Here is a 21,616-nt window from a genome sequence, read left to right as displayed (position 1 = left end):
AAAAGAACAGAAGCGCTAATAGATTCCTTATTAAAAAACTTTTATTTAATTTTTACTTTTTTAGCTATTACTAAATAGCTCCTTTTCTTACCTATATATCTAGTTACACATTAAAGAGTTTTACATATATATATATATATATATATATATATATATATATATATATATATATATATATATATATATATATAATGTTCTAAAAAAATCTGGCCAGCATAAAAAACAATAATAACACGTTCACAATTAAATACTCTTCTCAATGCGGTGGAATAAACAGTTAAATACAGATGGATCACACTGTTTCCTTTCGATGTTACAAGGTATCCAGCCTCAAGATTGATACATAATTACTCATTCAGCTTATGCTTAAGACCTTTCAAGTTTTGTAACTGTGTTAAGAGATGAATATTACACAGTTTCTCATTCAGAATGTAAACTAATATTCCCAAGTCCACACTCTTATAGATCGCATTAAGCTTATCTTTCAGATGTATTGAACCATGTGCACAGTCTCAATAGCTGCTCCTTTCCACTTGGAGAGTATAGATGATTTAATACACAGCAGCAGTGAATTGATTGCTTGTAAGTTAGCGTGCACAGCCAAATATATGCTTCATTCAAAGCAATAAAAAGTTTTGACAGCTCAGCTGATGTTTAAAACTGATTAAATATATAGCAGCAGCTACTTAATTGCTCATTGATTAGCATATGGAAATATGAGAGCTTCACTCCGAACGGTGATAGAAACTTTTTCTACACCTCAGCTGATATTATAACATGGCCATGTTATATGAAGATAATTACCACCTTTCCTCCTGGGTTCAAGTCCTTTTCACTCCCGGCTCTGGTGCTCGAATGCCTTTGTATGAGCCTTATCCGGAGGTCTTTGGATGTTTCCCAGCGTAATGAGGCAAATTCGTGGTGTAGTAATCATAGGTAAGTAGGAACCAATGATGAGACGCGTTTCTCCGCCTACAACACTCGGCGGCTTCCTCAGTCAGATATCTATTAGCGCTTCTGTTCTTTTTTCTTTTTTTTCTAAGAGTATTGTGGTAAGGGGGTAGAGAAGTCCCCCTATTTACAGTTAGCTGCTTTTAGATTCTCTTAAACCAGGGGTGGGGAACCTCCGGCCCGCGAAGCAGTTTGGTCCGGCCCACCAGGTTGTGTCAGTGAGACACGCTGCCGCTCAGTCGGGCGGCAGCGTGTCTCAGCTGTCAGAGCAGGGAGACGGAGGAGAGCGCGGCTGTAGAATGGGACCAGCGGCGTGTAGTACTTCAAACCAGCCGCCGGTCCGTGAGCCAATCAGAGCTCGCGGACCGGCAGCCAATCAGGAGCCGCGGCTGCCGGTCCGCGAGCTCTGATTGGCTCTCGAACCGGCGGCTGATTTGAAGTACTACACGCCGCCGCTTTTACCCGACAGCCTCGCTCTCCTCCGTCGCGTCCACGGTAAGCAGCACGGAGGGGAGAGGGGAGGGCATTTGTATACCTGGCACTGTGGGGGCTGTATACCTGGCACTGTAGGGGGTATTTGTATACCTGGCACTGTGGGGGCTGTATACCTGGCACTGTGGGGGGTATTTGTATACCTGGCACTGTGGGGGGCATTTCTATACCTGGCACTGTGGGGGGCATTTCTATACCTGGCACTGTGGGGGAATCTGTATACCTGGCACTGTGGGGGAATCTGTATACCTGGCACTGTGGGGGAATCTGTATACCTGGCACTGTAGGGGAATCTGTATACCTGGCACTGTGGGGGAATCTGTATACCTGGCACTGTGGGGGGCATTTGTATACCTGGCACTGTGGGGGGCATTTGTATACCTGGCACTGTGGGGGGCATTTGTATACCTGGCACTGTGGGGGGCATTTGTATACCTGGCACTGTGGGGGGCATTTGTATACCTGGCACTGTGGGGGGCATTTGTATACCTGGCACTGTGGGGGGCATTTGTATACCTGGCACTGTGGGGGGCATTTGTATACCTGGCACTGTGGGGGGCATTTGTATACCTGGCACTGTGAGGGGCATTTGTATACCTGGCACTGTGAGTGGCATCTGTATACCTGGCACTGTGGGGGCATCTGTATACCTGGCACTGTGGGGGCATCTGTATACCTGGCACTGTGGGGGCATCTGTATACCTGGCACTGTGGGGGGAATTTGTATACCTGGCACTGTGGGGGGAATTTGTATACCTGGCACTGTGGGGGGAATTTGTATACCTGGCACTGTGGGGGGAATTTGTATACCTGGCACTGTGGGGGCATCTGTATACCTGGCACTGTGGGGGCATCTGTATACCTGGCACTGTGAGGGGCATCTGTATACCTGGCACTGTAGGGGCATCTGTATACCTGGCACTGTAGGGGCATCTGTATACCTGGCACTGTGGGGGCATCTGTATACCTGGCACTGTGAGGGGCATCTGTATACCTGGCACTGTGAGGGGCATTTGTATACCTGGCACTGTGGGGGCAATTGTGGATCTGGCACCGCACTATTGGGGGCATATGTGTATCACATCCCATTTTAACTGGCCACACCCATTTTTTTGGCGCGTGCGCGCCTCCGGCGCGCACACACAGTAACTCTAAGGGGCAGACCTACTGGGGGGCAGGGTCATTTTTTAAGTTGAAAATTTTTGTATGGCCCCCGAAGGATTTTATAAATATCCAAATGGCCCTCGGTAGAAAAAAGGTTCCCCACCCCTGTCTTAAACAAACGAATTTTAAAGGGATAAAAACGCTATAAGACATATATACGCATTAATTGTAAATTACTAATCAGCGCCAGGGGGTCACTTTGTTGTACATCCCAAAGATACTCCTATGGGCGGGAGTGCTGTCCGAGGCCTGCAGAACCAACAACCAAACTTGGTAACTCAGGATGCAAACGTGTCAAACTTGTAGAAACGAGTGAACGGGTGCAGATGACCACTTTGTAGCTCTGCCAAGTTTTGTAGTAGAGGCTTCTCTAGACGCCGCCTATGAAGCGCCCACTGAATGGTGGTATGAACACCTACCCGAAATGGAACTCTATTACCCTTCGAGATATAAGCCCGATTAAAGGCAAACGAAACCATCTGGCCCGGGTCTGCTTCTAAGCTGGCCCACCCCTCTGGGCCCCCATCATACAGAAACTAACAAGAGTCAGACGTTCTAACAGAGGTCGTAGCCTGTACGAAATCCTCAATGCTCTGACTACCTCCAAATACAAGTCCCCCTCTGCATCTCCCTGGAAGGAGGGAACCACAATAGGCAGATTATTTGAAAAAAAAAAAAAAAACTGAAAATACTTTAAGTATAAAATTCAGCTCTTGTACAAAGCTCCACTGTGTTCTCATGAAAATTAAGGGAAAAGGACTCTAATCAAATAGAGCTCCCCACTCAGAGACCCTTCCTGTTGATGCTAAAACTAGGATCATGTATAACTCTTCAGGAAATAAATAAATATATTTAAGATCTGCTGTCTCCAATGGCTTAAAAACTACTGATGTAAAACATTTTTGAGCACTAAATTTAGATCCCACGGACAGTGGGAAGATGAAAAAATAAGATTTTACTTACCGATAAATCTATTTCTCGTAGTCCGTAGTGGATGCTGGGGACTCCGTCAGGACCATGGGGATTAGCGGCTCCGCAGGAGACAGGGCACAAAACTAAAGCTTTAGGATCAGGTGGTGTGTACTGGCTCCTCCCCCTATGACCCTCCTCCAAGCCTCAGTTAGGATACTGTGCCCGGACGAGCGTACACAATAAGGAAGGATATTGAATCCCGGGTAAGACTCATACCAGCCACACCAATCACACCGTATAACTTGTGATCTGAACCCAGTTAACAGTATGACAAACGTAGGAGCCTCTGAACAGACGGCTCACAACAATAACAACCCGATTTTTTTGTAACAACAACTATGTACAAGTATTGCAGACAATCCGCACTTGGGATGGGCGCCCAGCATCCACTACGGACTACGAGAAATAGATTTATCGGTAAGTAAAATCTTATTTTCTCTGACGTCCTAAGTGGATGCTGGGGACTCCGTCAGGACCATGGGGATTATACCAAAGCTCCCAAACGGGCGGGAGAGTGCGGATGACTCTGCAGCACCGAGTGAGAGAACTCCAGGTCCTCCTCAGCCAGGGTGTGCCCCTGACCAAGTAGCAGCTCGGCAAAGTTGTAAAGCCGAGACCCCTCGGGCAGTCGCCCAAGATGAGCCCACCTTCCTTGTGGAATGGGCATTTATATATATTTTGGCTGTGGCAGTCCTGCCACAGAATGTGCAAGCTGAATTGTACTACACATTCAACTAGCAATCGTCTGCTTAGAAGCAAGAGCACCCAGTTTTTTGGGTGCATACAGGATAACAGCAAGTCAGTTTTCCTGACTCCAGCCGTCCTGGAAATCTATATTTTCAGGGCCCTGACAACATCTAGCAACTTGTTAGTCCTCCAAGTCTCTAGTAGCCGCAGGTACCACAATAAGCTGGTTCAGATGAAACGCTGACACCAACTTAGGGAGAAACTGGGGACGAGTCCGCAGCTCTGCCCTGTCCGAATGGACAATCAGATATGGGCTTTTGTGAGACAAAGCCGCCAATTCTGACACTCGCCTGGCCGAGGCCAGGGCCAACATCATGGTCACTTTCCATGTGAGATATTTCAAATCCACAGATTTGAGCGGTTTAAACCAACGTGATTTGAGGAATCCCAGGACTACGTTGAGATCCCACAGTGCCACTGGAGGCACAAAAGGGGGTTGTATATGCAGTACTCCCTTGACAAATTTCTGGACTTCAGGAACTGAAGCCAATTCTTTCTGGAAGAAAATCAACAGGGCCGAAATTTGAACCTTAATGGACCCCAGTTTGAGGCCCATAGACACTCCTGTTTGCAGGAAATGCAGGAATCGACCGAGTTGAAATTTCTTCGTGGGGCCTTCCTGGCCTCACACCACGCAACATATTTTCGCCACATGTGGTGATAATGTTGTGCGGTCACCTCCTTCCTGGCTTTGACCAGGGTAGGAATGACCTCTTCCGGAATGCATTTTTCCCTTAGGATCCGGCGTTCAACCGCCATGCCGTCAAACGCAGCCGCGGTAAGTCTTGGAACAGACATGGTACTTGCTGAAACAAGTCCCTTCTTATCGGCAGAGGCCCTGAGTCCTCTGTGAGCATCTCTTGAAGTTCCGGGTACCAAGTCCTTCTTGGCCCATCCGGAGCCACGAGTATAGTTCTTACTCCTCTACGTCTTGTAATTCTCAGTACCTTTGGTATGAGAAGCAGAGGAGGGAACACATACACCGACTGGTACACCCCTGGTGTTACCAGAACGTCCACAGCTATTGCCTGAGGGTCTCTTGACCTGGCGCAATACCTGTCCAGTTTTTTGTTCAGGCGGGACGCCATCATGTCCACCTTTGGTCTTTCCCAACGGTGCACAATCATGTGGAAAAAACTTCTCGATGAAGTCCCCACTCTCCCGGGTGGAGGTCGTGCTGAGGAAGTCTGCTTCCCAGTTGTCCACTCCCGGAATGAAAAACTGCTGACAGTGCTATCACATGATTTTCCGCCCAGCGAAGAATCCTTGCAGTTTCTGCCATTGTCCTCCTGCTTCTTGTGCCGCCCTGTCTGTTTACGTGGGCGACTGCCGTGATGTTGTCCCACTGGATCAATACCGGCTGACCTTGAAGCAGAGGTCTTGCTAAGCTTAGAGCATTGTAAATTGCTCTTAGCTCCAGTATATTTATGCGGAGAGAAGTCCCCAGACTTGATCACACTCCCTGGAAATTTTTTTCCCTGTGTGACTGCTCCCCAGCCTTTCAAGCTGGAATCCGTGGTCACCAGGACCCAGTCCTGAATGCATAACTGTGGCCCTTTAGTAGATGAGCACTCTGCAGCCACCACAGAAGAGACACCCTTGTCCTTGGAGACAGGGTTATCCGCTGATGCATCTGAAGATGCGATCCGGACCATTTGTCCAGCAGATCCCACTGAAAAGTTCTTGCGTGAAATCTGCCGAATGGAATCGCTTCGTAAGAAGCCACCATTTTTCCCAGGACCCTTGTGCAATGATGCACTGACACTTTTCCTGGTTTTTGGAGGTTCCTGACTAGCTCGGATAACTCCCTGGCTTTCTCCTCCGGGAGAAACACCTTTTTCTGGACTGTGTCCAGAATCATCCCTAGGGACAGCAGACGTGTCGTCGGAGACAGCTGCGATTTTGGAATATTTAGAATCCACCCGTGCTGTCGTAGAACTACTTGAGATAGTGCTACTCAGACCTCCAACTGTTCTCTGGACCTTGCCCTTATCAGGAGATCGTCCAAGTAAGGGATAATTAAGACGCCTTTTCTTTGAAGAAGAATCATCATTTCGGCCATTACCTTGGTAAAGACCCGGGGTGCCGTGGACAATCCAAACGGCAGCGTCTGAAACGGATAGTGACAGTTTTGTACCACGAACCTGAGGTACCCTTTGTGAGAAGGGCAAATTTGGACATGGAGGTAAGCATCCTTGATGTCCAGGGACACCATATAGTCCCCTTCTTCCTGGTTCGCTATCACTGCTCTGAGTGACTCCATTTAGAATAGGTCTCACCGAGCCGTCTGGCTTCAGTACCACAATATAGTGTGGAATAATACCCCTTTACTTGTTGTAGGAGGGGTACTTTGATTATCACCTGCTGGGAATACAGCTTGTGAATTGTTTCCAATACTGCCTCCCTGTCGGAGGTAGACGTTGGTAAAGCAAACTTCAGGAACTTGCGAGGGGGAGACGTCTCGAATTTCCAATCTGTACCCCTGGGATACTACTTGTAGGATCCAGGGGTCCACTTGCGAGTGAGCCCACTGCGTGCTGAAACTCTTGAGACGACCCCCCACCGCACCTGTTTGTACGGCCCCAGCGTCATGCTGAGGACTTGGCAGAAGCGGTGGAAGGCTTCTGTTCCTGGGAATGGGCTGCCTGCTGCAGTCTTCTTCCCTTACCTCTATCCCTGGGCAGATATTATGAGGACGAAAGGACTGAGGCTGAAAAGACTATGTCTTTTTCTGCTGAGATGTGACTTGGGGTAAAAAAGGTGGATTTTCTAGCTGTTGCCGTGGCCACCAGGTCCGATGGACCGACCCCAAATAACTCCTCCCCTTTATACAGCAATACTTCCATGTGCCGTTTGGAATCTGCATCACCTGACCACTGTCGTGTCCATAAACATCGTCTGGCAGATATGGACATCGCACTTACTCTTGATGCCAGAGTTTCGCATATATAGAAATGCATCTTTTAAATGCTCTATAGTCAATAAAATACTGTCCCTGTCAAGGGTATCAATATTTCCAGTCAGGGAATCCGACCAAGCCACCCCAGCGCTGCCCATCCAGGCTGAGGCGATCGCTGGTCGCAGTATAACACCAGTATGTGTGTATATACTTTTTAGGATATTTTCCAACCTCCTATCAGTTGGCTCCTTGAGGGCGTCCGTATCTGGAGACGGTAACGCCACTTGTTTTTATAAGCGTGTGAGCGCCTTATCCACCCTAAGGTGTGTTTCCCAACGCGCCATAACTTCTGGCGGGAAAGGGTATACCGCCAATAATTTTCTATCGGGGGAAACCCACGCATCATCACACACTTCATTTAATTTATCTGATTCAGGAAAAACCACATGTAGTTTTTTCACACTCCACATAATACCCTTTTTTGTGGTACTTGTAGTATCAGAAATATGTAACATCTCCTTCATTGCCCTTAACAAGTAACGTGTGGCCCTAAAGGAAAATACGTTTGTTTCTTCACCGTCGACACTGGAGTCAGTGTCCGTGTCTGTGTCGACCGACTGAGGTAAAAAGGACGTTTTAACGCCCCTGACGGTGTTTTAGACGCCTGGACAGGTACTAATTGGTTTGCCGGCCGTCTCATGTCGTCAACCAACCTTGCAGCGTGTTGACATTATCACGTAATTCCTTAAATAAGCCATCCATTCCGGTGTCGACTCCCTAGAGAGTGACATCACCATTACCGGCAATTGCTCCGCCTCCTCACCAACATCGTCCTCATACATGTCGACACACAAGTACCGACACACAGCACACACACAGGGAATGCTCTGATAGAGGACAGGACCCCACTAGCCCTTTGGGGAGACAGAGGGAGAGTTTGCCAGCACACACCAAAAACGCTATATTATACAGGGACAACCTTTATATAAGTGTTTTTCCCTTATAGCATTTTAATATATATATACATATCGCCAAATAAGTGCCCCCCCTCTCTGTTTTAACCCTGTTTCTGTAGTGCAGTGCAGGGGAGAGCCTGGGAGCCTTCCCACCAGCATTTCTGTGAGGGAAAATGGCGCTGTGTGCTGAGGAGAATAGGCCCCGCCCCCTTTTCGGCGGGCTTCTTCTCCCGTTTTTCTGAGACCTGGCAGGGGTTAAATACATCCATATAGCCTCCAGGGGCTATATGTGATGTATTTTTAGCCAGAATAAGGTATTATACATTGCTGCCCAGGGCGCCCCCAGCAACGCCCTGCACCCTCCGTGACCGTTGGTGTGAAGTGTGTGACAACAATGGCGCACAGCTGCAGTGCTGTGCTACCTTCATGAAGACTGAAAAGCCTTCTGCCGCCGGTTTCTGGACCTTCAATCTTCAGCATCTGCAAGGGGGGTCGGCGGCGCGGCTCCGGGACGAACCCCAGGGTGAGACCTGTGTTCCGACTCCCTCTGGAGCTAATGGTGTCCAGTAGCCTAAGAAGCCAATCCATCCTGCACGCAGGTGAGTTGAACTTCTCTCCCCTAAGTCCCTCGATGCAGTGAGCCTGTTGCCAGCAGGACTCACTGAAAATAAGAAACCTAAAAACTTTTTCTAAGCAGCTCCTTAAGAGAGCCACCTAGATTGCACCCTGCTCGGACGGGCACAAAAACCTAACTGAGGCTTGGAGGAGGGTCATAGGGGGAGGAGCCAGTACACACCACCTGATCCTAAAGCTTTAGTTTTGTGCCCTGTCTCCTGCGGAGCCGCTAATCCCCATGGTCCTGACGGAGTCCCCAGCATCCACTTAGGACGTCAGAGAAAGGTGGTTGAAATCTCAGCACACCTTGTAAAAAATGTCTGAACCACCGATAAGGACGCCAGACCTAGATGAAACCGAACAGAGAGAGAGCCGAGACTTATACCTTCAAGGATCACAGCCTCAACCTCCAGCTAACCCTTGTTGGAGAAATCGCCAAACTTTATAGAGGCGGAACGCCACCCTTTAAACTGACAGCAGTCCATGTAATTCTATCCTGTATGTCGAGACTGGTTTCCCAGCAGCTAATCTGGTGGGTATAACCGATGTGGGAATATCCCTGTCTCTTAGAATCCTAGTCTCAAGAGCCACACCTTCAAATGCAAGCGGATTAGTTCCAGGAGAAGGAATGGGCCCTAGACAATAGATCCTCTCTCTGATGTAACCTCCCCGGCTCTTCCACTAGGAGAAACCTTCAGGTCCGTGTACCCACTACTGCGAGGCAATACTGGAGCTATCAAACTCAACTGCGCTCTTTCCTTTTTTCTTTTTTTTTTTTAACCCTCTCAGTAAGGGTGGAAACGGAGGAAATCTATACCAAATGGGAATGACCATGGAATTGTCAGTAGGTCCATCGCTTCTGTTACTGGCTTCTGCGTTCTGGCCACATACCTAAGTAACTGATGTGTCAAGAGGCCCTTATGCCTATGTGGTAGACACCACCGTCGTACTCCTGTCTCGAAACATGGGGAAGTAGAGACCACTTCCCTGCATATCTTGGTTACTGAGATAGCCTGCTTCCCCATCTTCCACTCCTGTGAGGACTGCTAACAGGATTAAGTTGAGTCTTCCGTCCAAGACAGGATTCTTGTGGCCTCCCTTAACGCCATGCGGCTTGTTTGTTCCTCCCTGACGGTTTATGTAAGCCGTCATCGTCACATTGCCCTCCAGTACTCAAGTGTAGAGATCTCACTAAGTCCACTGCCAGAAGTTTATTTTGAATGTTTCTTAACTCCAAATTTCCTGTAACTGATGATCTTCCCGCACAGCTCTCCATCCATGGAGACTGGCATCTGTTGTTGGAATCTTCCAATCCCAAATTTCAAGCTTCTTTCCACTGCTCGATTCATGTGGACTGACCACCTAACTAACGAGGTCCTGTCCTTGGGTAACAACAAATCCTTTGGTGCAGCCAGTGCAAGCCTGCTCCCTGAGCAATTAAATCTAAATAGAAAGGTCTGGATTGAAGTTGTAGGGACACTGTCTGGTGCTATAGAATCAGACGCCCCTTTTCCCTTCAATCGCTAATTCAAAATTAAGACCCAGGAATTGAATTCTCTGTGTTGGATAAAACTTGGATGTCTTTGGCATTCATGATCCAGCTGTGTCGACTCAGAAACTTATGAGTGGACTGCTTCTGTGATGGAGCACTTATGAGATTTTCGACCAAATATGGGACTATCGTTACCCCTAATGATCTCAAGTTGTGACCATCACAACCATGATCTTTGTGAAGACTTTCGTGGGGGGACCTGAAGGTACGCAACCTTTAAGTCCCTGACCATCCTGACTCTACTTTCTTCAGCATTGCCCTGACCGACTGGATTGACTTTGCACTTGTAAAGAGTAAAACGGAATTAAATCCTTTAAATTGCAGATTTGCCTGACAGACCATCCTGGTCAGTCACTTAGAGGAATAATTCCTTCCGTTTTAATAAACTTCTGAGACAATGTGGATAATGCCCTCTCCTTCTGAGAATACAGAGGAAGGCCTGTTGTACAGAATGACAATTACTGCATTTTAGAAATTCTATGTGGTATCTCCGGAAGCTAAAAACCCGTTAAGCCAGATGTCTGGCGTCCCTAAACCAATCAAAACCTGCTCCCACCATAGGGTGCTCCAGGTGATCTTATTTAGAGACCTGTTTCTGGACTGTGTTTGGGAACGGTCTTTGTTTTCGCGAGCCTGGACGCGAAAACCTCTACGCTCGCACGAAAAGGTGTAGCCTTATGAAACGTAGTAGGCAGAAGAGTAGACTCTTCGGTTGTGAAATCCACTTGTCTAATTTCAGAACAATTAAAACCTCCCCTCCTAGGAAGATCGCCTCATGACCCCCAGCTAGGGGGCGTAGCAACTACTGAACTGATAAAAACAGATACTAGACTGGTCTTAACCAAAAGGACGTGACCCATTGTACCCTGCAACAATAGCTTTATTTTCCCCAGCATGCACCTCATTGGTCTTGATGTTCTTGCATGAATTAGGATGGAATTTTTATGTCAGTTCAACTTACAAACTGCCACCTTGTTAGTGTGACCCTCGCTTGGTATAGGTAAAACTATCGCTTAGAGTCTTAGACAGTGTAGCCATGCATGTGATTTAGACATGACACTTCCGTGTGCCCTTTCTTTCTGAATCAGAAAGTCTCTGAGCCACAGAAACCTCCTTGACTGATCTAACCGAGATAGAGAATGCGTAATACCACTCTGCTAGCATCCCTAGGAGCCTGGCAAACATAAGTGGCTGACTCCCGGATATGATCCGCTAGTTGAATAATTACTCTGTATTTTTATAAGGATCCTCAGTGGGGTTTGAACCTTAGCCCATCTGGTTGGTAATATAGGGCATTAGACCACAGAGCTATATGCTCTTATTTTTAAAATGCCTGTCTGGGTTCTTCCATGCCTAACCCATCCAATCCTGGTCAGTCTTAGGAATCGGAAACCCTGCCTAAAGATCAAGCCGTCCGGTACTTTTCCCTGAAATTAAGAACCTGTTTACTTCTTCAAAAAGGGATTCTAAGCTTTAGTCTCATAACCTCCTGGGAACTTAACTTAATTAACGCCTCAAACGGCTCTCTGTCTATGAGAGCCTTCACCTCTTGCCTCTCCTCGTGTAGGATAGGGAGGGGTTTTAATAACGTTTTCGCACATACTGTTATACATGTGCGGATGGAGTAATTCCATTTAGAAATTTCTCCCTAGTCTTGGATAGGCCCACAGTACATGTTAAAATACTGTTTTGCGGGCTTTTTCCAATCTCTTATAAATATTTGTCAGGGCCCATTTCCATGACCCGAAAAAAAACACTGCTCCTTGGTTGTGTGGCCATTCTTAAACGTGTCGCACACCCCGGAGCTTCCAACATTAACTTCTTAAATTTTTAGCATACATAACAAATCCCTGCGGACCTGTTTGGTTTAGGTAAACATATACACACCAGTCGGACTCTCCCCCTTTTAAAATAGGAGGAGAAAATCCGTAGGTATAACGGGAGCCATGGAGAGTAATTTCAAATAGCTGGAAATAGTCTCTTTTAACTTTACAAAAAAAAAAAAGTAAAGAAAATAAATACTCTTTTAACCAGCCTGACATCTACAACCCTCACACCACCAACTGTTGAAACAGCTTGAGTTGAATGGGTTGATCTTTTCTCTCTCTCTTATGCTCCCTCCTCCGCCAGACCTGTCAACAGCATCTATTGGAAGGTAAAATATTATATATATATCTTCCATATATAAATTCCTGTAAAGAACAGAAAGATTCTCTGACAGTGTGCTGTTCTGCCTATCCATAGGCCAGCGCCTCGTCTAAAAAGGTTTGGCGCTGCAGGATGTTGTTCTGACTAGGCTTCGGGGAGGGGGTCTTAATACTCCTCCTCCCCTCTCTATGCAACCTGCTCTGTTTGCGTACCCAAAGTGAAAATCCAAGATATCTCCTTCTGAATTTTATATGTGACTTCGCTGCCTCCTCTTAACGAGTATCCCCCTGCGCCGCGTCTAACCAACAGGGAGGTCTGATTTCGGTATGATAGTCATCCAAGAGCATCTGCCATGTCTCTCCGGCTACCTGTGGCTGCTGCTTGCTGTTGTGAGCAGCGTGGCGCTGCTGCCACTTGTAGTGGGGTCCCGAGCCGCTGCTGCGGTTCTGCTGTTGCTAGCGTCTTTGTCGCAAGTATCTAATAAAGATGGACTGCTCTGCTCCCCCACCGTCTGAAATCAACGCTGATCCCCCTGAGCTGCGTTGTGCTGCCTTGACTAAGGATACCTACCGGGCCATTTACACACTGTCATCAGGGGACATCTATATTTAGCTCCGGGAGGGGGGAATCTCTAACCGGCTCAGCCGTCTACTCACAGTCTGCAGAGAATCTTCTGATAGAGATGCCGATCCCTTCCGGTGGGATCTTAGTCTCTAATATGGTCATGCCTGCACCCTCCTTTCCGTTAGGTGGGATTGGGCTCCATCAGGTCTCAACCTTATTTCTGCCTGCACCCCCCTTTCTGTTAGGAGGGATTGGGCTCCATCAGGTTCTCCTTTCTGCCTGCACCCCCCTTTCTGTTAGGAGGGATTGGGCTCCATCAGGTTCTCCTATTTGCCTGCACCCCCTTTGTGTTAGGAGGGATTGGGCTCCATCAGGTTCTCCTTTTTGCCTGCACCCCCCTTTCTGTTAGGAGGGATTGGGCTCCATCAGGTTCTCCTATTTGCCTGCACCCCCTTTCTGTTAGGAGGGATTGGGCTCCATCAGGTTCTCCTATTTGCCTGCACCCCCCTTTCTGTTAGGAGGGATTGGGCTCCATCAGGTTCTCCTTTCTGCCTGCACCCCCCTTTCTGTTAGGAGGGATTGGGCTCCATCAGGTTCTCCTTTTTGCCTGCACCCCCCTTTCTGTTAGGAGGGATTGGGTTCCATCAGGTTCTCCTTTTTGCCTGCACCCCCCTTTCTGTTAGGAGGGATTGGGCTCCATCAGGTTCTCCTATTTGCCTGCACCCCCTTTCTGTTAGGAGGGATTGGGCTCCATCAGGTTCTCCTTTTTGCCTGCACCCCCCTTTCTGTTAGGAGGGATTGGGCTCCATCAGGTTCTCCTATTTGCCTGCACCCCCCTTTCTGTTAGGAGGGATTGGGCTCCATCAGGTTCTCCTATTTGCCTGCACCCCCTTTGTGTTAGGAGGGATTGGGCTCCATCAGGTTCTCCTTTATGCCTGCACCCACCTTTCTGTTAGGAGGGATTGGGATTCTCTTATATTAAAAAAAAAAAAATGCATGCTATGCATAAATTGATATTTAGATTGTGCCACACCTCCAGTTTGCATACTTCACACCCCAGCTGTCTCAAGTGTTCTAGTGTCCCCCAGTGGATGAAAGAAAAAAAGAAAAAGGTTAAACCACACTATGGGCCATATGTATTAAAGCTTGGAGAGCGATTGGTTGGTACTTTATCACTCACTCTCCACCCTATCAGTTCCTGTCATTTTTCAAACACAGCCTGTAACATGGCAGTAGCTGATTGATTGGTACTTCATCGCTCTCCACGTTTTGATATGCCCCTAGGAATCAGTAAACCATGCTCACCTTATGGTGTGTGCAAGCGCTAGCACTCCCAGGATGAAGAAATACATGGAGAGCAGGAGATTTATATACTCCTGGGAGAAGATCTGAGGAAGGAAGAAATGACAGACAGAGAAGATTAGAAAAGCCCTGGAAATATCAGACACCCCTTTGCTTTAATGATGATCACAAACAAGTTGATGTGGTCATTTAGCTTGGATTACCAAACAGCCACATCTGTGCTCCCCTTTGCCAGACAGGAAAGCCAAATGTGTGCTGGACTAGTTATTTGACGTTATAGCCGGATAACTACAACTGTTAAATAAAAAAAGGGACCAGGGTGTTATGCAGGGAATGGTATCCAGTCAGATGATCGACAATGTTAAGGTCGACCAATATTGGTCAGCATAGACATGGTCAACACATGAAAATGGTCGACACATGAAAAGTTTGACATGAACGTTTCAATTTTTTTTCTCTTTTTTTGGAACTTTTTCATACTTTACGATGCACGTGGACTATGATTGGGAACGGTAAACTGCCCGAAGCATGGCGAGCGAATCGAGTCATGCGAGGGGACGCGGTGCACTAATTCGGGTTCCCCGTCACTTTACGCAGAAAACGACACCAAAAAAAGTAAATAAACTCATGTTGACCTTTTCATGTATCGACCTTAGTCCATGTCGACCAGTAGTGGTCGACCTTAACATTGTCGACCAATCATACCAAAACCGCAGGGAACGATAGGGTACACCGTGGTTGGACATGGTTAGCTTTTCTAAAAGCAGTACATTTGGAGACTGTCCCACAAACTCTATGATTAACGTAATTCTTGTAGAGCCATCACGGCATAAAGTTTTGTAAACAAAATGATTCAAGGAAACTCCTGCTTGAGTGGAGTCTTCCTCTAATGTAAACTAGTCTCACAAAGGGAAGGCATCCACTGTGTGTGCTGAAACATTTCTCATAAGAATGCAGATTACCAGTTTACAAAGAGTCAGTGTCATCAGAGGAGAATGTCTGTGATGTAATTAGCTACAGTTAAATAAAAATAATCCCCATGGTTTTTGTTTTTCGTTCTATTTAAGTTAGAGCCAGCCATCAGAAGCTGCAAGATGTGGATCAATTGGCACTTTGGTGAAATGGAGTTGTATACTACGACAGGCTTAATTTAATTCTACCATCCTTTGAGGAAAGCTTGGTTTTACAGTCTTAGCTCTTATTCATTATCACAAAAGCTGGCAGAAATCTGTGTCTGAGAGGAAGAGAGTAGATCTTGAAGAATAGTAATGTTTATTGTCCAGTAAAAGATCTGGAAAGAGCTAGTACACACACACACAGACACAAATTGTGCTTTTTAAAATTCAAAATAGCACTTGAAATACTGGACCAATCCTAGAGAGTGATGTGGCCAATCTGGGAGATTGTGATACAGAGTACGGGGCCAAGATAGAGAGTATGGAACCAAATTCTACGGTCTTCCTGCTCATGTGCTCTATATTTCTACCCTGGTTAATTAATAGGACACATCTCTCCACTCATTATATGTGCAACTTGCCATTCTTGTGTATCACTGTTCTGAGCGGTCCTTGTAGTGCCAAATGGAGGATCTAGGGGTGCCTCCAGGTGAGTTAGCTCTTAATCCAGAAATATATAAATGTATGTGCTATCATCATGTAGCAACACACAAATGTTTGTTTTAGGACCATATCAGATGCCGTGAAGTGTCTGGTGGCTTAACCATATCTTTGCAAATATATGTAACTGAGATCTCTGCATTTCTACTATCATTAGTAAGTAAATCTCATTTACTGGTCCAATATAGTGTGCTGGGCGAATTCTGTATGTTTTCTTCTATAGATTAGCCCCTCTTTTGCATGCACCTACCATAAGGCCCTTAAAGAAATATTTTTAAACCAATAGCAACAACATGCTTCAGGACATTGGCTTTGGGTTTAATTAACTGGGGCGTTTAATTCGGTTTGAATTAAACCTCCTTACCGCCTGGGATTGTTATACAGTTACATGGCTAACGCATATCTCAGACGGGATGCCTTTTGCAAAGCACATTTATGGGAGCATTTTGACAAATGAAATAAAAGCCTTCAACCACACATGTGACACATAGCAGAGACAGTGCTGAATTCCTGTCACATTCATGATTCATTTAAGAGATACATAAGACTACACCAAGCACCATCTTAGGAGAAAATGACAAAGCTGAAAACTATGAACAAGAAGGCCCTAGAGTGGTAATAAAACACAGAGGTATTTGCACTCTTTTCACTCCGGGGGTGATTCAGATCCCATAGCAAGTGCCACAGGATGCGCAAAGCACAGATTATTGGTACTTTGTGCATGCGCAGAACAAATTCTGCACGTGTGCCAACGGGTCCTGCGATGTAGCACGCACTCTAGCATCACACTGTCAGTGATTGACAGCCTCAGTTTGGTGAAATGGGGGCGCGCAGTGACGGGGGGAGTGAAGTTTCTTCACTCCCCCCCGTCACCCGACTCCATAGCTGAGCAGGCAAATATGGACGAGATCATCCATATTGGCCTGCATGCACAAGCGACGGGGCACCAGCGATGAGCGAGCGCAGGGCCGCACATCGTTCATCACTGGTGCCTCCACACTGGAAGATATGAACGGTATCTCGTTCATTAATGAACGAGATCGTTCATATCTTTCACTAATATCGCCCAGTGTGTAGGGCCCATAAGTCTGTAAAAATCCATTAAAATACCAAATGTAATAAAATAATTTAGCTATGTTGTAAGAACTTTCATTATTTGTATTTTTAGAACGTGTTACACAATGTCAAATATACACTAAAAGTAAAAATATTATAAGAGATTCACTCACTTTAAAAAAAATATACAGTCCAAAGAGGGTGCAGCTGGCAATAATTGGAAAGCGGGCAGCATCTCTGCTTGTTATGGTTTCAGGCATGTCTGATGAATTCTGCAGAGAATGAGAACAGATTTTAGTCAGCAATTCTAGGAAACATCACATGGCACGGCGTACACACAATCTTTCTACTCTATATTGTGTACATATGTTCCTGTGACTCTAAATACACACTATCATTAAAATATGCACTGTATTCCACAATGAAATGCATAAGAACATATATAGGCATGGACTTATTTATTTCTGAACCCTCTGCTGCTTTTCAATTTACTTTCTTCCTTGTATTGAAATACAGACTCATCTTCACTGATCTTGTCACCATGTATAGACTTTGGGTTGGTTCTAAATTGGAGTGGGAGAAGGGACCTTCTGATGTCACTAGGGGAGGAGACACGTCACCAGGGGGAGGAGCTACAGCCGAACAGGGTACCCGAAAAGTACCCTTGCGGGTTCGCTTTGCTCGCCACGCTTCGGGCTCGGTGGCACGCTTCGCTCGCCACCTGATTACTAATGGTAATAGTTGGTGGCGTGGATAGTAGAGGAACTATCCTGCTGGCCTAGCTCCTCCCCCTGATGTAAAAGGTCCCTTAGGCCACTTGAATCTAGCATCAACCGTAGGGTTTGTCAAACCCTGTTAAAAAAGTGCTGACTGTACTGTATGAGTGCTGACTCAACAATGGATGGAACATGGATGCTACACAATAGGACCTAGAACTTAAGTTTCTAGCCAGCATTCACTCTGACAATGAATGCACGTAAACAGATGGATCTTTCTTCATAGAGCTCATCAAATCCCTGTCTGCAGAGGCATGAACTGTTCATTCACCATACAGTTCACACCAAGAGCATCACAGCACATGGTAAGTGCGCAGCAAACTTATTAATCAAATAAGTCTAAAATGAGAGAAATAGGGAAGCTGAATAAAAGGTGACAGAAAAAAAGGAATTTTTTAATCTTGCTGTTTGTTTAAAACACGTCTAAATTACTAAAAATAACACAGTATAACCTAGGTCAGGTCAAAACACCCTTCAGATTGTAGAAAAGGTGCCGTGTGCAAAAGTCAGCCGCAACAATGATATAAAGAAATTACAAGTCTATCATGAAATGACCAGCTACAGCTTTTACCGTGGGCACGAATAAGTAACAGGAACCAGAAAAGTGTAAACAACAAAGCTGTTTAGGTTTTAAATGGGTCTATTTACTAAGCTGTGTAGAGAGATAAAGTACCAGACAATTATCCCCTGACATCTTTCAAACACACCTGTGACACAGCAGTTAGGAGCTGATTGGCTGGTACCTTTATCTCTCTCCACTTTATCACTCTCCAAGGATTAGTAGGCTACAAAGACTCCATAGTCAGAGATATAAGTAAAAGGATCAAGTACAAGTTAAAGGGTCTACAGTGGGAGCTATAAGTAACACAAGCAAGTACCATGTAATGAGAAGTGGGCGCAGACAGTGCAGAGCAATGGTTGGAGCTATAAATAATCCGAGTTAGAGGTAGCAGCTACCAAACCAATGTAATGACTGGAGATACTTAGGGGTATATTCAATTAGGGTCGGATCCATTCCGACATGCATTTGTCGGAATGGATCCGACAACCCCTATTCAATCTCATCTCAATTCGACTTTAAAGTCGCGGGGAGACCAGCGAGCAGACGGAGGAGATCAGCGCTGCAGGAGGATGTCACACAGCCGCCCGACCTCACAGCAGTGTCCACCCGGCTCCAGCAAGCGTAGCCTCACTTGCTGGAGCCGGGAGGACGCTGCCGTGAGCGGCGTGGCTGTGAGACATCCTGCTGCAGCGCTGTGTTGTAGCGCTGATCTCCCCTGTATGCCCGCCGCTGTCCCCCGTCTCCCTGCGCCCCCCTCTCCTCCTGTGGGTCCCACATCTCAGTCCGACATTTTTTTATGTCGGACTGAGATGGTCGAAAGCCGATCCACGTGCTTTTTCGACAAGTCAAATTCCTCATCTTGTCGAATATATTGAATAGGTTGTAACCCCTTCCGACCTAAGATAAGTCGAAAACTGACGTCTTTTCAACAGACGGCAGCTTTCGACATCAATTGAATATACCCCATATATCTATAGTGAGAGTATATATTTAGAAACTAGTGAAGTGTAATGATCAGAGCTATTATACGTGTGTGTGTGTGTGTGTGTGTGTGTGTGTGTGTGTGTGGAGCAGTGCATTGCAACTAACTGCCAGTACCATGTGTGTTCCCTGGGTAGAGATGTAAGTGCCAGCAGCCGGTACAGAGTGACGATAAGAGCTATATGGGGGTATAGGGGATGTGCTGTGCTCCCACCTTGCCCCGGGCGCAGGTGACGCTCCGTATTGCTCCGAAGAAGATGGGCAGGAGAGCCATCCCCAGCAGGCTCCCGTATGCCAGCGCCGTCCCCTCCAGAGAGTTGGGCAGCTTGGTCGTGCCATTCCCGGCGGCATCAGTCTCATTGTGCAGAGCGGCGGGTTCCAGCTCCGCCATGTCCGGGATGTCGCTGTGTTCCGGGCTCAGAGCTGGTGATGATGCTTGGTTCCGCCGGTAAGGACACGTTACCAAAGCTCCCGGAAGCGACGTAGGAGATGGGCGACTGACATCGGTCAGAACTTCCCTAGCAACGCGGCGGCATTGCGGTATCCTAAGGGCGGGGCCTAGCCCTAGCAACGGCACGCTGACAGACTCCATACGCCGTACTGTAGTGTGTATACATCAGATCCCATTTAGCCCGCCCTGCACCTTCTAGCGCCTGGCTGTGACCTGTAATTCCATTACGAGCAAATAAAGCCGCCCATGTTTGTCATCTTGATGGTATTTATTCTACAATCTGGTCCAATCTGCATTAACTGCTTTACCTTACAATAATGGACACACACAATGGGGGTAATGTAATAGGGATCCAAATGTATTAAGCCTTAACAAGACATAGGGGTCTATTCATGAAGCAGTGATAAGTGTGGAGAAGTGAACCAGTGAAGAAGTTGCCCATGGCAACCAATCAGCATTGAAGTAACATTTATAATTTGCATACTATACAATTGTATGGAGCAGCTGATTGGTTGCCATGGGCAACTTCTCCACAGGCTCACTTCTCCACACTTTTCACTGCTTCATGAATAGACCCCATAAAGAGGAGATGGATAAATAGGTAAATGTATTATAGCGGACATCAACAAGATGTATTAACATCTTGTCTGCCGAAGAGCTACCCCCCTCCGGCGATGTCCCCCTGTGTCTCCTTCCAGGTCGGGCTCTTCTGCCCATGCGCAGGATCTCGCTACTCACGCGAGATCCCCAGCACAGTCTGGAGCCGGCACCCGCCACAGGCTGTCCAATGCTGGGTTGAGGCTAGATCCAAGTGGCCTAAGGGACCTTTTCCATCAGGGGGAGGAGCCATGACACAAGGGGGAGGAACTAGGCCAGTGGGACAGTTGCTCTACTATCCCCGCCACCAACTATTACCTTTAGTAATTAGGTGGCGAGCCACCGAGCCTGAAGAGTGGCGAGCGAAACGAGCCCGCAAGGGTACTTTTCGGGTACCCTGTTCGGCCGTAGCTCCTCCCCCTGGTGACGTGTCTCCTCCCCTAGGTACGTCACAAGGTCCCTTCTCCCACTCCGATATAGAACCAACCGTCCCTGCTGTGGTGTATGGACATCACTACCTGCAGCTGTCAAAATCGACAGCTGCAGGTGTCAGAACGGTGCTGACCGTTTATATATTGCCCATGCATATCGGCCTGCTATTTTTTATATAGCAGCACTAATATGGACAGGGGCGCATAGCTGAAGGGTCATCCTGGTGCTGGAGCCCACCAATCGGAGGTTGAAGAATGATCTTTTCTGTCCTACTATGGCTGCTGACATTGAGCATTTGGTTGCTGGCTTTGTCACTTGCAGTGTGCTTCATACCACATTAAACCAGGGAGACTCTCACGTTACATGAAGTCTGTGATCTTCCTTGGTAAGTTATGGCTACAGATATCTTTAATTAGGGGAAGGAACACCTGGTTCTAGTAGACTCATTTTCTGTTTGGTTTGAGTTGAACAATCTGCCCAATACCAACAGTACAGTAAATGAAAAAGCATTTCTCAGTACATAGCATTCCTCAAAAACTATTTGCTGATAACACAATGCAATTTAGAGTGGAGTTCAAGGTGTTTGTGTCTCAATGGGATATTTCCTACAAGAGCAACAGCCCAAGGTACTCACAGTCTAATGGTTTAGCTGAATTATTAGTACAATCAGCAAAGCAACTGTTAGAAAACTTTTCCAGAGATGGGTCTGATCTTTATTTGTCACTTCACAATCTGAGGAATACTCCCAGATATGGGATTCCCTCATCTTCACAGGGCCTGTTA

At 46.7% G+C, this 21,616-nt stretch overlaps 1 protein-coding gene across 2 annotated transcripts in view; it reads right to left on the bottom strand.

The window, feature by feature from the left end:
- Nucleotides 1–19,871, bottom strand: part of HM13 (histocompatibility minor 13) — an 81,816-nt gene extending 61,945 nt beyond the window's left edge. Inside the window, exons 1-3 of one of the 2 annotated variants that reach the window (XM_063959094.1) lie at nt 19,568–19,871; nt 17,208–17,306; nt 14,366–14,448 (exon numbers count right to left, since the gene is read on the bottom strand). In XM_063959094.1, coding sequence (XP_063815164.1) covers nt 14,366–14,448; nt 17,208–17,306; nt 19,568–19,744 — 359 coding nt within the window. In that variant the 5' untranslated portion in view covers nt 19,745–19,871. The remainder of the gene's footprint in view (nt 1–14,365; nt 14,449–17,207; nt 17,307–19,567) is intronic. The other variant, XM_063959095.1, reaches the window with a different exon arrangement.
- Nucleotides 19,872–21,616: the final 1,745 nt, after the last annotated feature.

This window comes from Pseudophryne corroboree, chromosome 3 (assembly GCF_028390025.1).
Source record: "Pseudophryne corroboree isolate aPseCor3 chromosome 3, aPseCor3.hap2, whole genome shotgun sequence".
Lineage (NCBI taxonomy): Eukaryota > Metazoa > Chordata > Amphibia > Anura > Myobatrachidae > Pseudophryne > Pseudophryne corroboree.
This window is presented reverse-complemented; position numbering and strand designations above follow the sequence as displayed.